This window comes from Antedon mediterranea, chromosome 2, assembly GCF_964355755.1.
Source record: "Antedon mediterranea chromosome 2, ecAntMedi1.1, whole genome shotgun sequence".
Classification (NCBI taxonomy): domain Eukaryota; kingdom Metazoa; phylum Echinodermata; class Crinoidea; order Comatulida; family Antedonidae; genus Antedon; species Antedon mediterranea.
In genome coordinates, this window is record NC_092671.1 from 36,188,100 (window position 1) to 36,209,683 (window position 21,584).

Consider the following 21,584-nt stretch of genomic DNA (forward strand, 5'->3'; position numbering starts at 1 on the left):
TTGAATATTTCCTCCGCATTTTAGTCAGAAATAATAAGAGTGCGATGATGATGATATACTTTGAATATGTACAAGGTGGAAATATGTAATCTTATATTAATATGGAAATCCATTAAATACGTAGTAATATTTATAATTGAAAATAACCTTAAAACAACCACAAATCGGTTAAAGCTTGGCGCGCACACGAGCCGATGCGTAGGCATATTCCGCTCGGATTTAGGATATCGGTGGTTGTCATAATTGCATATAATCCACGCGTTTGTTCGCGTGTATAGGAAGTGCTTCATTAAATTCAATATGCTGATGTTGAAACTTAAAAGCAATATAAGTTATAAATACCATAGTATAATATCGGCGACATCGATTGTAATCACGCAGGAGTGTGTCATACAGTTGCAAAAATGAATTCTAATAATCATGCTAAGTTTGAGGTTATTATTAGCATCAACAAATCTATCTAACAAAAGTTCTTATTAAAAAACTATTTATTGAGAAATACATTTTTATTAAAAATAGACCTAACTATGTTTAATTTCTTTATAGCCAAAGAACCTATCTTAAAGAAATTCATATTCTGGTTCCCGGATCATGGCGACGTCGTGCGCACTACAGCAACGCCGAATGGGAGCAGTACGATAATAGTGACGTCATTGTAGATTTGCCAAGTGACCATTTCGGAAACAGGCCGTACACTAGCAAAGCCACTCAGTGCGGAGAACAGGGTAACTACATTCATCTCACCCCAGACTTTATTATGGACCCGAAACTACAAACACATTATGGAGAATTTGACAAAGCCGTGAGTATTTTAAACCATTTCAGCACAGTATGGAAACTCTGGCCTTGTTTTCGCAGCCAAAAATTAACCGATAACAATTAACCGATAAACTGCCTGTGGAAACGGGGTTTAACTAATTCCACTCGAGAAAAATTAACCGATAATTATCTCATTCAAATCAGATAATTATTGGATAAATGCGATCAAGTTTAACCTTTAACCTGAACACAAATTGTTGCGATGCGATTGGGTCTCTGGTGGTTCGGTAATGACTGATCATGCGCACATTTTTGTTTTAGCTGGCTCCGGAAACACGGCCTCTTTGAAAGCGTTAGTATAGATACATCAGTATGATGTCATAAGTACTGTACATTGGCAAAGTGACGTCATAATAAATAATAACAAGCGAATAAATACCTATACATATTTATAACTGTAGGCCTACAACTACAATAATAACAATCTTAAAAAAATTCATTTCAATTGACTAAAGCATTTTTTTGCTAACGAATTTGAACAGTGATACGTTGGCCATATATTGAACTCTTTTAATGGTGTATAATGTATGTATCACTTTGTATGTATCACTTTAGTTTGACGAGGGAGATGTAACATAATTGTTGTCCATGGACACAATGGTGAATCAGCACCATGTTATCAAAACTAAGAACTAACTTTCACATTAACCGATTTAGGCCAAAAGGCAAATATGCATTCAACATTAATAAGGTGTCTTAAATACATTTATTTTTAGTATAACCTTTAGTTCCTTTTAGAAAATAATGAGTCCAAGAAATTAATTTAATTACATTTTGCGATTAGCGTTATACATTTAAAATGTCTCTCAAAGAGAGCGAATTTATTTTAAGTGTAATCTTGTTTGTAGAAATTTCTTATAATTGGTAAAATTAATTTCGACGAAAAATTATCTAAGAAATTTAAAACGGAAGTTGATAAAGATTACGATAATAAAAAATGGAAATTCAAGCACATTACCGAAGCACGAAGACATGATTTAGGAAGAACCAAAATGGCATGATATAAGCCTGGCTGTCTAGCTATCTCCACTGAAAATATCCACTACACTTGTCGACGCATTAAGCGTCAACAACTATAAAGTTGACGCTTCAAAGCCTATACTTTCTTACTATGAGAACCCTTGTTAAGGAATAAAGAGGAACACCTTCAAGATCTAACAAAGTGTCCCTTTCACTTCATTCATTTTTCGAAAAGTTTCCATTTTTAAAAAGTCCCCTGAATAGAGAAGGGGTTCTACCACCATACACCAGAACGATGGGTGATTTAAAATCTTTCTATGCATTGCATTGCACTGATTAGGAATGGTACAAATACGATAATATGTGACTTATAGATGTGTAGTATGTAATTGGAAGTTTGCAGCCATGTGTTAGCTTTAGGCTATCTAAGCTCTATATCGGAACATGTTAAAAAAGAAATTATCATTAATGACTAATACTAACTTAAACAAGTATATAAGGTTAAAAGGATGAGGGAATTCATTCCCGTGTTATAATACAAATGAAAGGTCTGATTGATATTTTTGATACAAAATAATACGTCAGAGTGACGTCACAAATCGTTGTTTTACCATAATTGGTATTAAATATCGATACAATAAAGGTGTTTTGTCCGGTTTCTGTAAAGTATAACTAACGTCACTTTATAAGATACGGTCACTGATTGTCCATAAAAACGAAACAAAATAATCCATATAATCTTCAGGATAGGAATACACTTTGTCTGTTTAACCCAAGGGTAAAATTCTTAAACAATATGAGATTAAATTTTAAATAACACCATCTCCGCCTTCTAACTTTCGTTTACCGAAACTTTTAATTGATTTTAAATGACAATATCCAAATAGAAATGTTTCGTTTAAAGCAGTGTCTACACTATCTACCTCTTGGCCAGCTTTGCATTGATTAAATCAGCCTAAAATAAAGCTATGTCTACACTTTGAAAGTGTATGTGACAAAAAAGTTTGATGTGGCCAAATATGGCAGCGATATGCCCAAATATGGTAGTGATATGACATTATTAAGCGCCTTGAGCACTTTGTGTATATGTGCGCTCTATAAATCTTAAAGTTAAAGTTTATTCGAATATCCAACCGGTTGTTATTGACAATGTCAATATCAGTTAATTTTTAAAGAAATAGGCGTTATCGAATTATTATCAAATGAGTAGCTTACTACCTTATTCTTACCGAATCAAGTTTAAAATTGACCTGAGGAAATATCTGTGTTTGGGTGGAGTGCTTCTATCTCATTACTGCAAGGGAAGACGACTTATTTTTACAATTGTTTCTCATTGATGTCTTCCTATTCGTGTTCGTCACATATTGTTCACATATCCTTTGTGAACGTCCTTAATATACGTCCTAAACCTTGAGCATAATTTTCAAATTTCCTAGCCCAACTCATGTTCATTACCAAGGACCTAGACCCCAGCGGCATCTGCTTATCCCGTCGGGTGTCGGAACACTGATAAGGCCAACATGTCGGAAATATGTTTCATGTGGTGTAAACCAGTCTATATTAATGCTGCGTTTAACCCTCCTGTGGTGCAACATGCACCCATCCATTTTACTGAAATGTAGTGAAATATAAACGATATGCTAATTTCTAATAAAAATCAATTTGAAGTGATAATTTTAATCAATTTATTAATAAAATTGTGGTGATAACCAAAACAGTTTATGTCGGTACAAATAATTGATTCATCAAATTACGATAAATGTTAACGTATACAGTAGATTAGTTAGTTAACCACTAACAATACTGTAGGCCTAAAACTCTGTCTACACTATCAAAGTAGTTTTACACCATGGTAGTGATATGCTTAAATAATATGGTAGTGATATGACATCATCATGTCCATATATGGGCACATCACATTTTTTTCACATAAAGTTTGATAGTGTAGACAGAGCTTTAGATTTGCGTTTGCGCCGCGTTTCAATACACCTTTTGCTTATTAGGAGTTTATTTGTACTTCAAAATCGCATAACTCGCACCAACTGGATTATCATAATCGTGCTAAAATAAAACCACACCTGACCTTTAAGCAACCTTAATACTGCGGTATTGATATTACAGGCTTTATCCAAAAGTAACATTTAATCCTAATAATACTTTCTAATCTTCATCAAAGGATTAGCGATGATCGCCAGTAGAAATCTGACACAAACAAAGTTAATCACATCACGTCTTATTTTTTCTAATTCTGCAAGTATATAAACACAGATTACCGTTTGAAATCAATCATTGTTGTGGTTACGTGTAGGCCTAATTATAACAAGATGATGTATCGTACTCTTAATAATAATACTGACCAGTGGCGTAACGGTTATGAGCGCTTACTAGCTAAACCCAGGGGCCCCGGATCTTATGGGGGCCCCTGCGCAGTGTCCAGAGGCATTAAATTAATGTCGAAAGGGGCTAAAAACACTCAGCGTTGGAGGACCACTTGGAGTTCTCAAACCATGGGCCTCAGGCCTCTGCGTTATGCCACTGATACTTATGTTCATCTTAGATCATTGAATCCTTTACTTAGTTCAGATTTCAATACCGGTAGTCGGTTTCGCGCCGTCAATGAAATCATAATTTTTGTCTACGCTAATCTTTGGCACTTGGCAAGTATTTGCAGTTTGTAATGTAATTGTAATGAATTGGCACTGAAACCAAATGATATCATCTAAAAGCCGGATTTAGATTTTGAAAACGAGGCAACGATACAATTACATTAACTTAGTAGCTAGCGACTCGGGTATTGTGTCTAGTGAACGACTCGGGTATTGTGCCTAGTTCGCGACTCGGGTATTGTGTCTGGTATCTAGTGAACGACTCGGGTATTGTGTCTAGTGAACGACTCGGGTATTGTGTCTAGTGTCTAGTGAACGACTCGGGTATTGTGTCTAGTGAACGACTCGGGCATTGTAGTATCTACATTAGTGAACGACTCGGGTGTTGTGTCTAGTGAATGACTCGGGTATTGTGTCTAGTGAATGACTCGGGTATTGTGTCTAGTGAACGACTCGGGTGTTGTGTCTAGTGAACGACTCGGGTATTGTGTCTAGTGAACGACTCGGGTATTGTGTCTAGTGTCTAGTGAACGACTCGGGTATTTTGTCTAGTGAACGACTCGGGCATTGTAATATCTACATTAGTGAACGACTCGGGTATTGTGTCTAATGAATTACTCGGGTATTATGTCTAGTGTCTAGTGAACGACTCGGGTATTGTAGTGTCTAGTGAACCTAAATTATATCAATCGGTTCTTGTTTGGTAATTTACCCCTACTGCCCACCCCTGCTACATTTCGACTGTGGACCTAATAGGTCCATGTTCCGACAGCGTCGATCAAACAGAGGTTTTATAAGAGACTAAAGTTCACCTTCTTTTGGTCTAAAGCTCTGTGAGAAGGTGTGAGATGCCAAAATATGGTAGGGATATGCCCAGATATGGTAGTGATATGATATGACATCATCATATCCATATATAGGCACATCACATCACATTTTTTGTCAAATAAAATTTGATAGTGTAGACAGAGCTTTAGATACTCCTATCTTTTTTTTTTTTTTTTTTTTTTTTTTTTTTATTTCATACTCATCCAAACAGCGAGTAACTCGCCAATTACAGGATGGATAAACTATTTAATAATTTATCGTGCTTATAAACTAAGTCTCATTTGAGGCTTAGGGAGTGGAGTTGAAAGAGTCATGAGTTACAACCCTGTACTAGGTCAGGATTGAACCCGGGACCTTGGGATTGGAAGGCAAGCACGTTAACCACCAAGCTACAGCTCCACTACTTAAAACCTATAAAATGCAAACTCATCGCGTTTGAAGCGGAATCTTTATAACGATTCATACAGCGATAATTTAATTTCTTATAATTACAATTCTCGATTAGTTGATATGAATATAATTTGTATTTACATCTGGGAAATGTCTACACATCGAAGGCTATTATAAATAGAAACTTATTTCAAAACCATTCATTAAATTTAAATTGTTTCAATACTTAACGAAGTAAGATATTACACAACTTCAAACTAACACATACTAGGCCTGATTGAAAAGTTGTCAAAATGTCGTATTTAGCGATTTGGGGTTCTGATTCTGCTGGAATTTTAACCATGCAACTGTAAACCTTTTCAATTCTAGTTTTAATTTCCCTGGTAACAATTATGAATATACACAAATATTAATAATATTAATTAAGTTATTACTATATTGTTTTTCCAGTTTGTACACGAATGGGCTCATTTTCGATGGGGTGTATTCGATGAGTACGCCGAGGACGACATGCCCGCGTTCTACATTGATTCCAACGGAAAAGCCGAAGCTGTACGCTGTGTTCTAGATGTGACCGGTAAGACGACGTCTTTAATTATTAATATTAATAATATTAATTAGTGCAAATTTAAAGCTCTGTCTACGCTATCAACTAAATGAAAATCGTTACATTCTATCACGACCAAGTTTATCATTCTACGTAAGACTTTCAATTTATGAAATTAAATAAAACGTAATCACTTCTAATTACAATGAAAGGGTCTTTCACATCTGTTCCGGCACATTTCCGGTCCGGCGCCGGAAAATGCAATCGAACGTCAATGTTTCGTTTTCACACGCGGCTACGCGCATATCGATTGGCGCATAGCCGCGTGGAGCTTCGTGAAAACGAAACTCTAATGTTCGATTCGTCGGACCGGAACCGTGCCGGAACAGGTGTGAAAGACCCTTAAAACGAATTATTAATAGATTAATATAACAACGTCTACTATTTATAGTGTCGATTCATTGAAAAAATACATTTGTCTACACTATCAAACTAGTTTGACAAAAAAAAGTGTGATGTGCTTAAATATGGTAGTGATATGACATCATTATGTCTATATAATGGGCACATCACATTTTTTGTCACATAAAGTTTGATAGTGTAGACAGGGCTTAAGACTTCTTTGTGAATAGTCTATTTAAACAAGCGGTAACAATGTTTTAAGGTGCAATATAGCAGAACAAGAGAATGTGTCTATCATGTTTCTTTTGCTTTAAACGCTAAACTAAAGCTTTCTTTGGGTAAATGCTATCCATCTCTTAAATCGTTACACATACACAATCTTCTGTCAAAAAAGACAAAAACTTGTATTAAGCCTTGCAGCAATGTTAAAAGAACTACCAAGGTTTAAATTTATAAGATATACATTTCAATATAAATGTACTACTTGGAAAAGAATGAATTACACATCTATCGAACGTTACAGGGGACAACATATTGATCATCTATCACTTCTAAGTTACTACAGAACAAATAATTATATTAGTTAAACAAAAAACGTACGAATGAGTCATTCTTGACAATACTCATTAAAATAAACACTGCCCTTGGCCTAAAAATATCAATAATAATTATTTATATTATTCTTTATTAAGAAAATGACATGAATTGAACTTGGTTGATTCTTCTAGCAATACAATAAAACTTGATTTAATCAATAAACTATGACTCATCCATACTAATTATAAAAATGTAGTATCTCTTAGTACTAAATCGAAAACGCGACCAAGTTCATCATTCTACGTAAAGCTCTATCTACACTATCAAACTAGTTTGACAAAAACATGTGATGTGCCCATATATGGACATGATGATGTCACATTACTACCATATTTAAGCACATTACACTTTTTTGTCAAACTAGTTTGATAGTGTAAACGGAGCTTTAGAACTTGTAAATCGAAATCGTTATATTATAATCGAAATATTCCAACACGACCAAGTTAATCATTCCACGTAAAACTCCTTTCAATTAAAGAAATTAAATAAAACGTAATCTCTCCTAATCACAATTAACACGAATTAACGGTAGTCCCTAAAGTCGTTCTAATTAGTGTAATGGAAACCTAATAGATTAATATAACAACGTCTACTAGTGTCGATTCATAGAAATACAATACATTGATAATTACATTTTGTCTACACTATCAAACTAGTTTGACAAAAAAATGTGATGTTTCCAAACATGGAAGTGATATGCCGAAATATGGTAGTGATATGACATCATCATGTCCATATACGAGCACATCACATTTTTTTCTCACATAAAGGTCGATAGTGTAGACAGGGCTTTATAAGATAGAATTCACATATTTAATTTATTTTATGTAAATTAGGTACCCTACGGAATATACGTACAGGAGGAGATTGTACGTATGGCACGGATGGGTTGCCAGATGGAGACTGCAGATTCGTTGATGACCGTAGTTCTACCAATTACGATGGTTCACTTATGTACAAGCAGTACCTACCAAAGGTATATACAACTATATACATTTTATCTGAAATGTACACGTATATATATTTATATGATATATTGTCCCCCAAAAACATGAAAAATGACGAATAATAAAATCAGACTCCAAATATGCCATTTTGCAGTTTTTTTAATAAAGTTATTTAATTCTGTAAAATAAAAACTAACGTATAAGCCTACACTAACAACTATAGGTGCAGCGGTTTTGCGACCAGCATTCTTCAGGAGGATGGACAGCTAATTTGCATAATCGTCAGGCACCCAACAAACAAAACCAGCAGTGTGGAGGAAAAAGTGTTTGGGAGGTAAGCAGAATATATAACACAATAGAAACAATATTAATATTAATTGCTGACACACAAACAAAATAAAATAATAAGGCGTTACTATACTATAATATATAGATTTATAAAGCGCTTTTTCCAAAAAAAGACCAAAGTGCTGTACATTAATCAGAGCAGTATATAAAGCCAACTAGAACATCTAAACTTATTCCTTAGGCAAAAAAAAACTTTTTTAACAAACTATACGCACATTAATAGGTAAATTATTCCATAACTTAGGTCCAATTACAGAAAATGATTTATCTCCAAATAGTCTACTAGTTTTAGGAACAGCAAGACGAGTAATATCTTATGTGGATATTAAAACAATAATATAATAATTATATTAGGCTGGTAAATAAAATTAACTATCAATAGCCATAGACAATCTCTTTGTGAGTTTATCTTTTGCGGCAGAAAAACGGGATTTAAAATAAACTAAATTCGTAGTAGGTTTTTGAATGACAGTCTATCCTTCCAGGCTATTCACAAATCAAACAACCGATTGCATCTGAAAGGCTCAGCATAAAATCACATGTTTATCTTACAGGGTATACATTTTAATAACGGATTAAAAACTAAGGAAGAACATACTAAGAAGGACATACACAAATGAAAGTCAAAAAAGAGACATTTCCTTCAAACCTTTGCGATCAGATCTAAAGAAATAATTATAAAAACGAACATCAGATTTTCCATTATCACATTTCCTTTGAAGGATTCTTCAAGTAATATACCTAGATGTTCAATTAAACTCAATTTATAGGTAGGAGAGTAAATGCAGTTATGAAGCGATTAATTTTGAATGTATACCTCTAGGTCTAAGATTACTTTGTTATTTAATAGAGAAAGTGAGTCATTTCATTGTGAACTAATCGTGTTTTAGTAGGTCACAGTGAAATCAAGAATAATTAGTTTTCATCAGCAACGAATAGAAACTGCATTTTCTAGATAGAGTTATATATACTAACTATAACAAAGTTCTTAAATTCTCTCCATGTAAAGGTTGCAACAATTTGTAATGCACACTTTCGGACAATGAATTAGATTTAAAAAAATCATCTATGTTTCAATGTATTCATATCTGTTTAAATACAACAACAAAAATATCTACAATTGTATTAATTTGTATTTATATACGTTTTTGACCTGTTTACAAACAATGGCAACGCTGAAGAACTGACTATACTACTGAAATAAATTGATTATTCCAAATTGATTATTACTATAAATAGTATTTTTGATGTATTTTTCTTTGTTGTTTATTTTCATAATTATGCCAAGCAAAATTTCCATTTTAAAATGGACCAATAACATTTCTTGAATTTTGAATGGCTAAATATATGGTACCACCGTACACAATCTACCACCAGTTATGGTAATGAGTTAATAATAATAATCTTTGTTTTCTTTAAGGTGATGAGGGACCACTTTGATTTTCAAAATGGTTTTAACCCATCGCTAGATACAGTTGGACTTCCAGAAGTTCCAACTTTCAAAGTGGTTCATCAACAAGCAAAACGAACTGTCATTGTGTTGGACGTGTCGGCAAGCATGAAAGGGGAACCGTTGACGCAATTACGTCAGGTGAGACAAATGAAATAATATAACTATTATATAAGATACTGTACTTAATTATACCAAGGCAATCTAACAACAGGACACTGAGTTCACCTTGCCAAAATAGGAACTCGTAACAGTCCTTTGATCTTATGTCTGGCTGCGACAAATACCAACAGTACTATTACTATGTACATATTCTCTCTACGGCGCGCGATGTAGAACTAATCGTGTCGCAGCCACAGATGAACCCTTTGATCTCTGAAGTCATGTAGAATAAAACACCATTATGAAAACAAAAAGTTGGATAGGAGAAAGCGTGTTAAACACAGGTGTTTAAAATATTTTTTACATAGTCATCCACAGAAGGTGACAATTTACATAAAACAGGTGGTACAAAAGTGGTAACAGAGACAAAACTTTTACCGTTATACGTAAAACATTGTCCATGTAAAATATGCTTTGTCATTATATGACAAAATGGTAAAGAGAAACATAAAATAATTTAAAAATCTACAATAACATCATGCGATACCAAAGAGTAAAAACACGGATTTTGTCCAGAATTTATTTTCAGTTTATTTGTTTATTTTCTAATTCATTAAAACACATGATTTTATATATTTTATAGAATTACTTAATTACAGGTCTCGTGGATTCGGTTTTGTTTATTGTTTTAATAAATGTATAATGTATTTTGTGAAATATACGCATCTTGAAAATGAAACAAGCGAATGATATAGGCTATGATATCATTTATGCCTTAAAGGCGTCTACGAAATGATTATCTCTTTGTATGTAGAGTTATTCGCTTTGGACCAATTTCATGTCCCGAATGTATTGTGTCATAATTTACTGTAGCATTACACAATTATGACGTATTTCTGAACATCTGTTGTGGTGAATAAACTAAAAGATTAAATTACATTACAGAAATATTGGTATATACACATTTATTTGGGAAAACAAAGGCAATAAATACAAATTGTTTTTTCTACTTCAAAAAAAATCTAGGCCAATGACTAAAAAAATAAGCAGATAAGCGAAATTGAAATCTCACACTGCTATTTTTGTTGAAGAAGAAAAAGTATTTAAAGTATAATCAAGCTGGATATCTTTTGAGTAGGCATATAGATGTTTTATAACTTTTTCACAATGTTCATAATACTAACATATACGATAGAGACTGGACTACGCATAGCTTTCGAGTCTAAAAGACACTCTGCGCACGCTCAGAAAATGCGAGATTAAGCGCAGTTTGTTTATTTTTGTTTGTTCGTTTGTTTTCTTTGTTTGTCTTTAGTTTAGATCCGTGTTCCTATGCATTTTCCAGGCTCTCTCTCTTATAATAATGTTTACCAACTTTAGTCATAAACATATAACAAATTCTAAAAATTGAAATGTTTGAAGTTAGGTGACGCATAGTGGCTCTAAGGTGACTACTATTTACCCCGTTGGGATAGACAATACAATCAACAGAGAAATCTTTGATCGTTTTATTTATTTCCTCCACCATTCGTTAAATACCCAATAAACATAATCAAAGGATATATTAGACTCATTAAACTGTCTTAATTAGAGCAAAATTGCCACAAAAAACTGGCGTGTATTGTTCTCGGCGAAACATAGTATATTCTGTGGCTGACTTGCCCTTTGCTTCACCTTTTAGTTCCTCATCATAATGAATGCGCTCTTAAAGTTAATTCGGCAGATTAAATTTTAAAGCCTAGTCGTTAAATATGAATTCAAGTTTAACATAGTATATAAGAACACATTCCTAGATGTTGAGTCATACATCAGGTAAACAGTAACGGTATTTTCCTTTAAGCGAATTCAATTAGTGTGTTTATAAACACGAGAAACTATCCACAATACAGCTTATTGATTAAGAGCGGATATCAATTTGTAAAATAACCCAGGTGGATTTCAAGAAGGTATAAAACTTACCTATCAATAACAAGTTTCAATCTTACTTGTCAAGTTGCCATTGTTCAAATTTAATTGAACAAAAAACTGAAGATGACATCACTTTCGCTGGACAGATAAAGATATAAAACACATCCCCCAACGGGTAGACATCAGTTAACTCTTTATTTCCCCCCCCCCCCCCCCCAAAAAAAAACACTATTAAGGATTAATATTATTTACTTTGGACTTTTGGGTTAAATCTTGCTTGAGGAACTTGGTGTGATATAATTATGGGAATATAATGGTACAAACACAATTAAAAGTCTTTAATTCTTGTCAAACTTAAATGTACGTATTATACGGTTGCACTATTATGTAATAACGAATAAAGACAATACAGTAGCAACACCGCCTCGCCTAGTCTGAGTTCTACACGGAGTTTTGACTTGGTAAACAGATAAATATTTTGGCACATATGGCGTTTCATACGTATACTACTTGAGCTTGTAAACAACCTATATCTATTACATAAAAATAAAAGCAACATAATCACTCATTAATATTCAAAGCATTCAATAAATGGAAACTTCAATAAAAGTCACATTGATACTGATGTCAGGGAAATGTTATTTAGCAAAAGAGACAATCATCAAGTTCTATCATCATTTTGCCCTGAAGTCAGGGAAGTTGGGTATTAACCCCACAGCAAAAATAGGATATGGGGATGTTATTAACTATTATAAGAGAAATAAAACGACTGAGTGAATCGTGGTTGAATCTGAGGTGAAGAATTGCATAATCATGGTAGATACGCAGTGATGTTTTAGAAAACCGCCACACATCATGATTTGTATAACGTTTGAAATAGATAAGATATAGAAAAAATGTTTATTGCATATTTTTCGATCTATACTGTAGGCTGCAAGTAATCTCATTACCAGCACGGCAGAAGATGGTGAACAAATTGGTATTGTGACATTCAGCCGTGAAGCTACCATTCGATCCCAATTGGTGACAATTAACGAGCGGACTAGATCGACACTTGTCACCAAACTACCGACGGATGCGTCTGGTGGTACGTCTGTTGGTGCAGGTATGGTACACATAAATCAGATACCCAATTCCAATTCTTTCTTTGATATGTTTTTAAAAAATGTTAATATAATTCTAACGTCTGGTTAAAATAAATTTGTATGAGTAATTGTCATAATATGTTGGAATATACGGTGATAATTCTAAAATTAAACAGGAAAATTGTTGTTGACACGAATGTCAAAAAGAAACCGATACTTAACGTTAGTGACTAATGTTTACTAGCTGCCATGTGAATCGGTTGCTCGTGCGTAAGATAACTAACTGCTAGTGGTTCATTATGTTTATGACGTAGGTATTCTACGCGCATTTGATGTTCTCGGTATTAAACTCAACCAAGACTCGAAGGACACCGGCAACCTACTCGTAATTTCGGATGGTGCCGAAAATATCCGACCACTTATCGAAGATCTTCAGGACAGGGTACGTATTGTCAATTGTGACGTCATACTGCATGTTCTGAGCACTTCCAGATTGGAAATAGGAAGTCTTATTTCATCGCATGCTTTTTTTTCAAACTCAATTTCCCATCGTCTCTTATAGTTCCATATGCACAATTTCCGTTCATATGTCAATCAATTGGTTTCCATGGAGAATCAAAATATTGAACGCACATGGTCAAACAATATTGAATTATTCTTTAATAAACTTGACATATTAACAGTAGTTTCACCTGTATACTCGAGAGCTTCTACGTTATTTAGCATTTATTGCAAAGTTTCTATTCTATATATATATATTATATAGATCGCGACAAAGAATATCCACATCAACACCGTTGCTATTGGACCGACAGCTTCGCCAAATTTAGAGGTACTTGCTAATCTCACCAATGGTATGACGTTTTATCACACAACAGGAACTAATACTTTAAATGAAGCTTTTGGAACAAGTTTTAATAAAAATAAAGGTAATTAAGTCTCTAAGAAAATAAAGGTAATTAGGTCTTCAAGAATATGGAAAGAACAAATTTAATTGGCTAGATACGGTATAGCATATGAAGATTATGCATATAAAAACAACTTGCACATGCATATTCACCAGATTGTGTTGCTGTCACTAGATACATCTCAACTGACTATTGCAAGTCAGTAAGATACAAGTTCAGAGATAAGTATTTAATACACACCGATGCTTGTATCTAACTGACTTGAGAAAGTCAGTTAAGATGTATCGAGTAACAGCTGAGGAAGTGTGTGTACAGTTTAATCCTAGTAAAAACTAAAAACGGGTATTAAACAATATTTGTTTTACAGCTGTTCAAAACAGACCAATCTACCTATTTAGTGACGTGATGACATTATTAGGAGGCGAGACATTGATTCGCACGGTCCAGATTGATAGAACAATTAACCGAAAAGCCGAGTTTATATTTGGGTTCGATCCATATTTTGCGAGCTTATCAATCGTCGTAATCAAACCAGATAGAACCGAAGTCACCAATACAGCAGACAATGTGTTCGGAGTACTTCGTGTCAAAGTTCAGAGTCCTGTTCAGGTGCGTACAATGTTGTGCGAGTTTGGGAAAATGCTAATTGGTTATGTTGTTATAAACCAAATTATTATTTCTCTAGTAGACTTGCCCCAAGTCTGTATTTATTGTCTTTTTTATGTTATTCCACCAGTCGACGTTTCGATTTTTGTCTGAAAATACAAGTTTACAAGCTCAAGTAGTATACGTATGAAACGCCATATGTGCCATAATACTTTTCTGGAACCCACACTATATCTCTAGATACACACCACAACTCATATTCAAATGTCATCCTTCTAGTTATTTTCAAAAAAAGAAGAAATTATTTTGCAAGAATAATCGGAAATCTCCGAAAACAACTATAGTTTAATAAACTTAATCCTGTTTTGACAAAAACTATAGAAATGTTTAGATATTTTAGAAACGTTAACACACTTTCGAATAATAGTTGCCTCTTAAATAAGGCTCATAAACCAACCACCAAAGATTCAATCTAAGCCCATTGACTCACTGACCAGTACTTAGTGATACACAAAGAATATATGATAATATTAATGGATTTTAGGTATTAGCAAATCGTATACAAGTCATAACCTTTCAGATCCACTTACTATAGATAGAAGCGGAAATCCATTAAAAATCTTACAAAAATAACTGGAAATACTATTAATTAGGATTAATCAGAACTCCGTGATGGCAAACAAAATATAAAATGCGTCCACGCTTTTAAACTCAACACGAGGTAATACCTAACTGACATTGATTGAACAACAGATCATCTCCATCAATCTATAAATGAATACTAATACATTTTAACAATCTGGCTGTTTTGTAACATACAGGTTGGAAATTGGAGGTTTAGAATTCGCAACGACGATGCACAAAATCCAGCAAAAGTAACCGTTACAATCCAGTCGTTTTCTAGCGCTGAAGAAGATCCAATTGTTGCGACAGCATCGTGGAGCAGAATGGCGGTAGTTCCTCCAGAACGACAGGTTCTCTACGTCTATGTTTCAAAAGGTATAGTTGACAACTGTTAAGGAACGTTTAATTAACAGGATTAATAAACCCCTCCCCCCGCGCCCCCTCTCAATATCTATCCCCACAATCTTGACGACTCCCTTAATTACTTGACCACTTCAAAGTAGATAAAGTCAAGTTTTTGGAACTGATGATTCAATATTTTTCTTACGATTTTCATCACTTTTGGCGTGAATTGCCGAGGGCTTATACATGACGTAAGCACACTCTAATAATAATAAATATCCTTTCACAGTAATTAACTGTCCAATTCCACAAATTAACCTCTCAAATAGCTATATCTAGAATTAAAATTTATTACGGTCAAGTTCAATGAATATATAATCGTAAGAAGAATCCAGGATAGCTTAATGAAAGGCCATTAATAAGATTATGTAAGTCACAGTCACCGATTTAATTTGCAATTTCTTATGAAATGTCCTTGCTTGGAGTAAGAACCTATAAAATACAGGTGATTCATCTACATTGTCATTTTATTTTAAAGGTGACATATAAATACCTAAATACACATCAGCTACAATCTACACTATGTTTTTCAATGTTATAAGAACCTATGAAATGAAATGCAATGATTCATTTTAAAGGTGAAATACATCTAAAACAATAGTGCGACAGCAGTCACTCTCCACACACAGTATACACTATGTTTTAATGTTATACCAGGCCTACAACTTACGTGTAGGCCTCAGTAAAACATAAAGCAACAACATATTCCATGGCCTAGTAGCCTATTAGTGGCATTTTTATGCCTAACTGATATTTATATCCTTTCAAAAAGTGTGTTTCTATTTACGTTATCCTCGCAGTAGTTTTCACCAAAATCTGCATCAAATACCCACGTTATGATGCAGCCATTCATCGTCATTTCCATCAAGTTTAAATTTATAAACCAAATCGCCTATTCATCCTGTTTTATTTTAAAGTCACCCTGAGGCCACCGTTTCCTCTACAACTTGGGTTTAAATTACAATAATATATAACCTCTTAATGACATTTTATTCTGGTCTTGTCACCACCAGAGTTGTGGACCAAGATATTCGGAATATAAGTTGTAAAGATATTTTAAGCAAACCTGTTATTTAGGTCATTAGACGTATTACAGTAATGCAATTGAACTATTTTCCTAATAACATTAATGTTTTGAGTGAAACAGCAAATCATGTCCAGTCATTCGACTCAAAGGTCCAACACATATATGGCACATTAAAGCTTGAATTTTTAATTCATAAATGTGATTTAAGCTATGGAAAGCCAAAGGTGACTAATTGTAACCGACCGGGTAACATAACATTATGTACACCATTATTAAGGTCAACTAGTCATTCGACTCAAATGTCCAACAAATTTATGGCAAATCTTTCTAAATGTTTTTATTCATAATTGTGATACAAGCTATGGAAAGCCAAAGGTGACTAATTGTAACCGGCCGGGTAACATAACAAGTTCAGTGCACCTGTTTTGTCGACAAGTTCTGTAGCGAATTTAGGGCGCCGGGTGGATAATCTAAAAATAACAATAATTAAAGCATCAACTCCAGTCATTATACTAAACATGATTCATTCAATAAACCAATAAGATATGATTTATCAAAGTTCTTTATGCTTAAAATAATTACTTGTGAATATCCCATAATGATACCACACTTCATTAAGCCCCAGTGTCTGTGAGTCACAAACCCGAATCCTATAGGATTCACACCCCGCATCTCAATAATAGTATTTCCGTGCGACCGAAATTCATTGATTGATTATTACAGTACTTTCATAATACTATGACGTCAGTGATCCGGTTCAAGAGGTGTTGCTTAAACCCGTCTAGTGTGTATCCCGTGCTAAGTTCTACATTCTCTTTTAATTGATAGTACGGTACGATAAGCCATTGTATCCCGGTGTGCGCTAAACTTGTTACTAGCCAACGTAATTTCCGAGTGAAATGTTGAAGAAACTTTTATTTTTTTTATACTTGCTCTATTTAAATAAAAAGTTGAAGCGTTTTAAAATTAATATCTACAGTAAGATACACTCACATAGGCCTATTAAACAAACACTTCCGTTATGTTTGAGATACATTTTATATTGCATTCAAGCATAACCTGAACAATAAACACGAATAATACAAAAACAAGTAAGTGGCATACTAGTAATTATTAAGGGTTAGACCCGTCTCGGCCGCTGACAACAATCTCGGCCGCACGATTAAAAAGCAGAATTGTATGACGCGCCACCGATGCGAAAATGTAATGCATACGCACGCATAGTCTATATTATGTAATGAATGAATACATTCATTAATTAACCTTTGAACAATTAATGTTTTTGTTTGTTTTTTGGGGGTTTTTTTTTTCAAATTAATAATCATTATTAATATCACACATAATTTGTTACTTTAAGGTTACACTCCCGTTATTAACGCCGAAGTTATTGCCGAGGTTGAGATTGCCGGTAACATGACAGACGCACCGATCCTATCCGATGACGGTACCGGAGCAGACGTGAACAGAAACGACGGAATCTATTCCGGTTATTTTACTAACTTCATAGCTGAAGGCAGATACAACGTCAAGGTAGATATACAATCTGTATTGATACGTTGTACTTGTTTTAAAGGCAAAATCGAACCTCTAAAATTCGGGCAGAATTAAATAAATTTAGCTGAACAGAGATTCTCTACAATAGTCCGATTGCATTGCATCAAAATTCGACCTAAAATGGTATGATGAAACATATATAATATACTAAAGCTCTGTCCACACTTGTATGAAAAAAAGTGGAATTGCAACAGCTATAGCCAGTGGAGAAGTAGCTTTTAAATATGAAGTTTGCTCCTAAATGGAAGAAGAACGTTATGTGACAAAAAATATTATGTATTATTTGGACATGATGATGTCATATCACTAACATATTTGGGTATATCACTACTATATTTGGGCATATCATATATTTTTCTAGTGTAGACAGAGCTAGCATAAATTGATGACATATCCATAGAAGATACCAATTAATTGAGCGTTAACCCCAGTGTAGTAAGCGGTTATGACTAACATGATTTTAATAAAAAACTCGTTACGTTCACAATTGGAGTAATGCTCTAAGTAAGCTGTAGGAATCCGCGGTAGTTAGTGCATTGTACCGCGTCATGATACGCGATGACATTATTTTGTGTATGCCTGCACAACCCTATGACGGGATACATTCATGTTTTTATTTAAAGCTTTATCTACACTATCAAACTTTATGTAACAAAAACATGTGATGGACATGATGATGTCATATCACTACCATATTTGGGAATATCACTACCATATTTAGGCGCGCACATCACACTTTTTTGTCAAACTAGTTTGATAGTTTAGACAGAGCTTAACAACTCACAGTCCAAAATAATATAACCAAAACCTGTATAAACTAGGTCTATATGCAAATAAATAGGTCAAATACTGAATTGAAAAGAGGTCGTGATTTTAGCCTTAAGCTCAGTCTACACTATCAAACTTTATGTGACAATAAAATGTACACGATGATGTCATATCACTACCATGTTTGGCCATATCTCTACCATATTTGGGCATATCACACTTTTTTTTAAATTATTAATAGTATTCATTAGTAGACGAGACAATTGCCTGATGCTGACTGGGGTACCGTACTGATCTAGAGTGATAGTGGGTGAACAATGTCACGTGGTATGGGAAATGAAAGCAAATTCTTAATACTTATAACAACAACTGTTTAAATAGGATGTAAAGGTTTACACTGATATTATACGATGTATTGCACTAAATGACGATAAAGCACGTGGGGGTACTGTGTACAAGGCACCGTATCACATTATCTTAATGACATTTAACATTATGCCTACAATTACGCGCAATTTTGTATACCAAAAAACGTAAATAATTATATTATTTGGAAATATATATACATGATTGCACTAGGTCTATTTAACAACACTGTTTTGTCAGAATGTTATTTGTTAATGAATATTTTTTCGAAGTAAATTAGATTTGAGAAAAATTATAAAGACAAAAATCTGCATAAGAATTAAGCGCTATAAATATACACACTAGATGTGCAATTTATTTATTAAGTAAATTGAATTTTTTAAATTTAAGGTCAATAATAAGGGTGACCTGCCCGATGTTTAAAAATATAAGCTGATTATCGAGTGTCGCACGAATGTCACACGCGTCCGTCTAACGTTATTATAGAGACAAGTTCTTTTACTTCTATTTCCAATCCCTGAAACAGCTCCTATTATTGTTACCATTTAACTTATTATTTTCAAAAAAAATTAATAAAAAATATTGTTATTTAGGTTAGAGTGACAAACAAAAAGAGTGTTACCCTGATAGCGCATGGCAAGTCATTAGGATCGTCGAAATCCGCCCTCCCTGACCCATTATACGACCAGCAAAACGCAGAAGGAACGAAACAACAACAAGAGGAAGAAACAGGACCGTTCCAGAGAGTGGCAAACGGTGGCAGTTTTACATGTACTGGAGCCTGCACTGGTATGTTGAATATACGCACTCATATTGTTCATGTTTTAAAATTCTGTTAATAGATCTTTGCACACGGCATCATTGAGTAAAAATTTCTTGTCGCGAACAATAACTTTATATTAAAACTGTCTAACCTTACAAATTAAAATGATGATGTTATTGAATTCAATAGTAACATATCGAAAGTTCTGTTGCTGATATATTAATTGTATTTACCCATGGGTGGTGTACTGTGGCATTACCTATTAGATGAAGCATTTTGTGAAGTTAATAATAGTATTACATAGTTTTGCTTTTCATATGCAAGCCGCAACTACATGGCATTCCAATTGATGAATGCGCACATTTAAATGTTGATAATAAATAATTACGGCTTTAGTACGCGCGCGTCTACATCTTGTCAGTTTGTTATCAAAAAATGCAAGCCGCAACTACATGACGTTCCAGGATTGATGAACTACTCCAGTAATACCACGAGCACATTTAAATAAATATTACGGCTTTAGTACGCGCGCGTCTACATCGTGTCGGTCAAAAAATGTACGCGTTGAGCTTAGCCTTACAGCTTAACTTCGTTACCATCATTATAAATTGTGTTAGAAATAAACAGACTCGAGATCACAATCATAATTATTAGTCCCAGGGTTCAAAACTTACTTTTTAACATCAGAATAAAGTACGTAGTTAACATACCCAAGATAATAACAGTATGAATAACTTGTTACTTTTTTCAAACAAATTAATGACGCCAAATGCCCATATTAAGACAATGATCTGGATTTCTTCGAGGGTAGTAATTATGTTTCGGTTTAGTCATGTTGACATTTGGAAATTGTAACGTACATATTTGTCGAAAATGTAGTACTATATAATTGTGCAAATTATACATCGAAAAAAACAAATTGAGAGAATTTGGAAAATGGTTCGTTTTCCAATCGACATTATCATCATATCCAAGTAGTGCATGGTTGGTTGCACATTAGCACAAGGTACTCTATGATTATGACGCGGAAAACACATGGGCTTCCTTCATTGGATTGTTCTATTAAGTGGCCTAGAAAAAATAATGGACATGATTTTAAAGCTTATCACACTCACGCTAACTTTGAAACTAAACTTCCGAATTGACCATTTTAAAAAGCACATATTAAATGTCACACACAGTGAACATTCAATACCTAAGTGACTTTCAAGATCCTAGTGACATTCAAGAATCAAGTGACATTTAAGACCAAAGTGACATTCAAGACTCGCCTAAAACTTTTTCGGGTTCCAAACAATATAACAATCTTATTAGATCATGTTCCGAACATAAGCACTGTTTCAATCATTCGAGATTAAAATATAACAATCCATAGCCAATCAGAACCAAAATTCTCAGACCTACCCAGAATGTTATAATACCGTATATATAGAAACCGGGTACGAGTGAAATTACACTCTTCCCTGAAAGAAACAATATATATATATTGTTGCTATTAACTTGATCATTGCCAAATAAGGCAAAAAATACTCGAATTTATCTACATTTGTCTATAAAAAACTGTTCTCAGCTAATCA

The 21,584-nt window shown here is 33.9% G+C and overlaps 2 protein-coding genes across 2 annotated transcripts in view; one reads left to right on the forward strand and one right to left on the reverse strand.

Moving 5' to 3' along the window:
- Positions 1 to 21,584, reverse strand: part of LOC140040918 (RNA-binding protein 28-like) — a 64,500-nt gene that overhangs the window by 5,078 nt on the left and 37,838 nt on the right. The gene's annotated exons all lie outside the window — the stretch shown is intronic.
- LOC140040915 (calcium-activated chloride channel regulator 1-like) overlaps positions 1 to 21,584 on the forward strand; it is a 29,006-nt gene that overhangs the window by 3,107 nt on the left and 4,315 nt on the right. The window contains exons 2-13 of the mRNA XM_072087189.1: positions 547 to 802; positions 6,054 to 6,180; positions 7,986 to 8,125; positions 8,320 to 8,430; positions 9,865 to 10,035; positions 12,835 to 13,009; positions 13,304 to 13,431; positions 13,756 to 13,918; positions 14,265 to 14,506; positions 15,325 to 15,502; positions 17,914 to 18,086; positions 19,838 to 20,033. Coding sequence (XP_071943290.1) covers positions 547 to 802; positions 6,054 to 6,180; positions 7,986 to 8,125; positions 8,320 to 8,430; positions 9,865 to 10,035; positions 12,835 to 13,009; positions 13,304 to 13,431; positions 13,756 to 13,918; positions 14,265 to 14,506; positions 15,325 to 15,502; positions 17,914 to 18,086; positions 19,838 to 20,033 — 2,060 coding nt within the window. The remainder of the gene's footprint in view (positions 1 to 546; positions 803 to 6,053; positions 6,181 to 7,985; positions 8,126 to 8,319; positions 8,431 to 9,864; positions 10,036 to 12,834; positions 13,010 to 13,303; positions 13,432 to 13,755; positions 13,919 to 14,264; positions 14,507 to 15,324; positions 15,503 to 17,913; positions 18,087 to 19,837; positions 20,034 to 21,584) is intronic.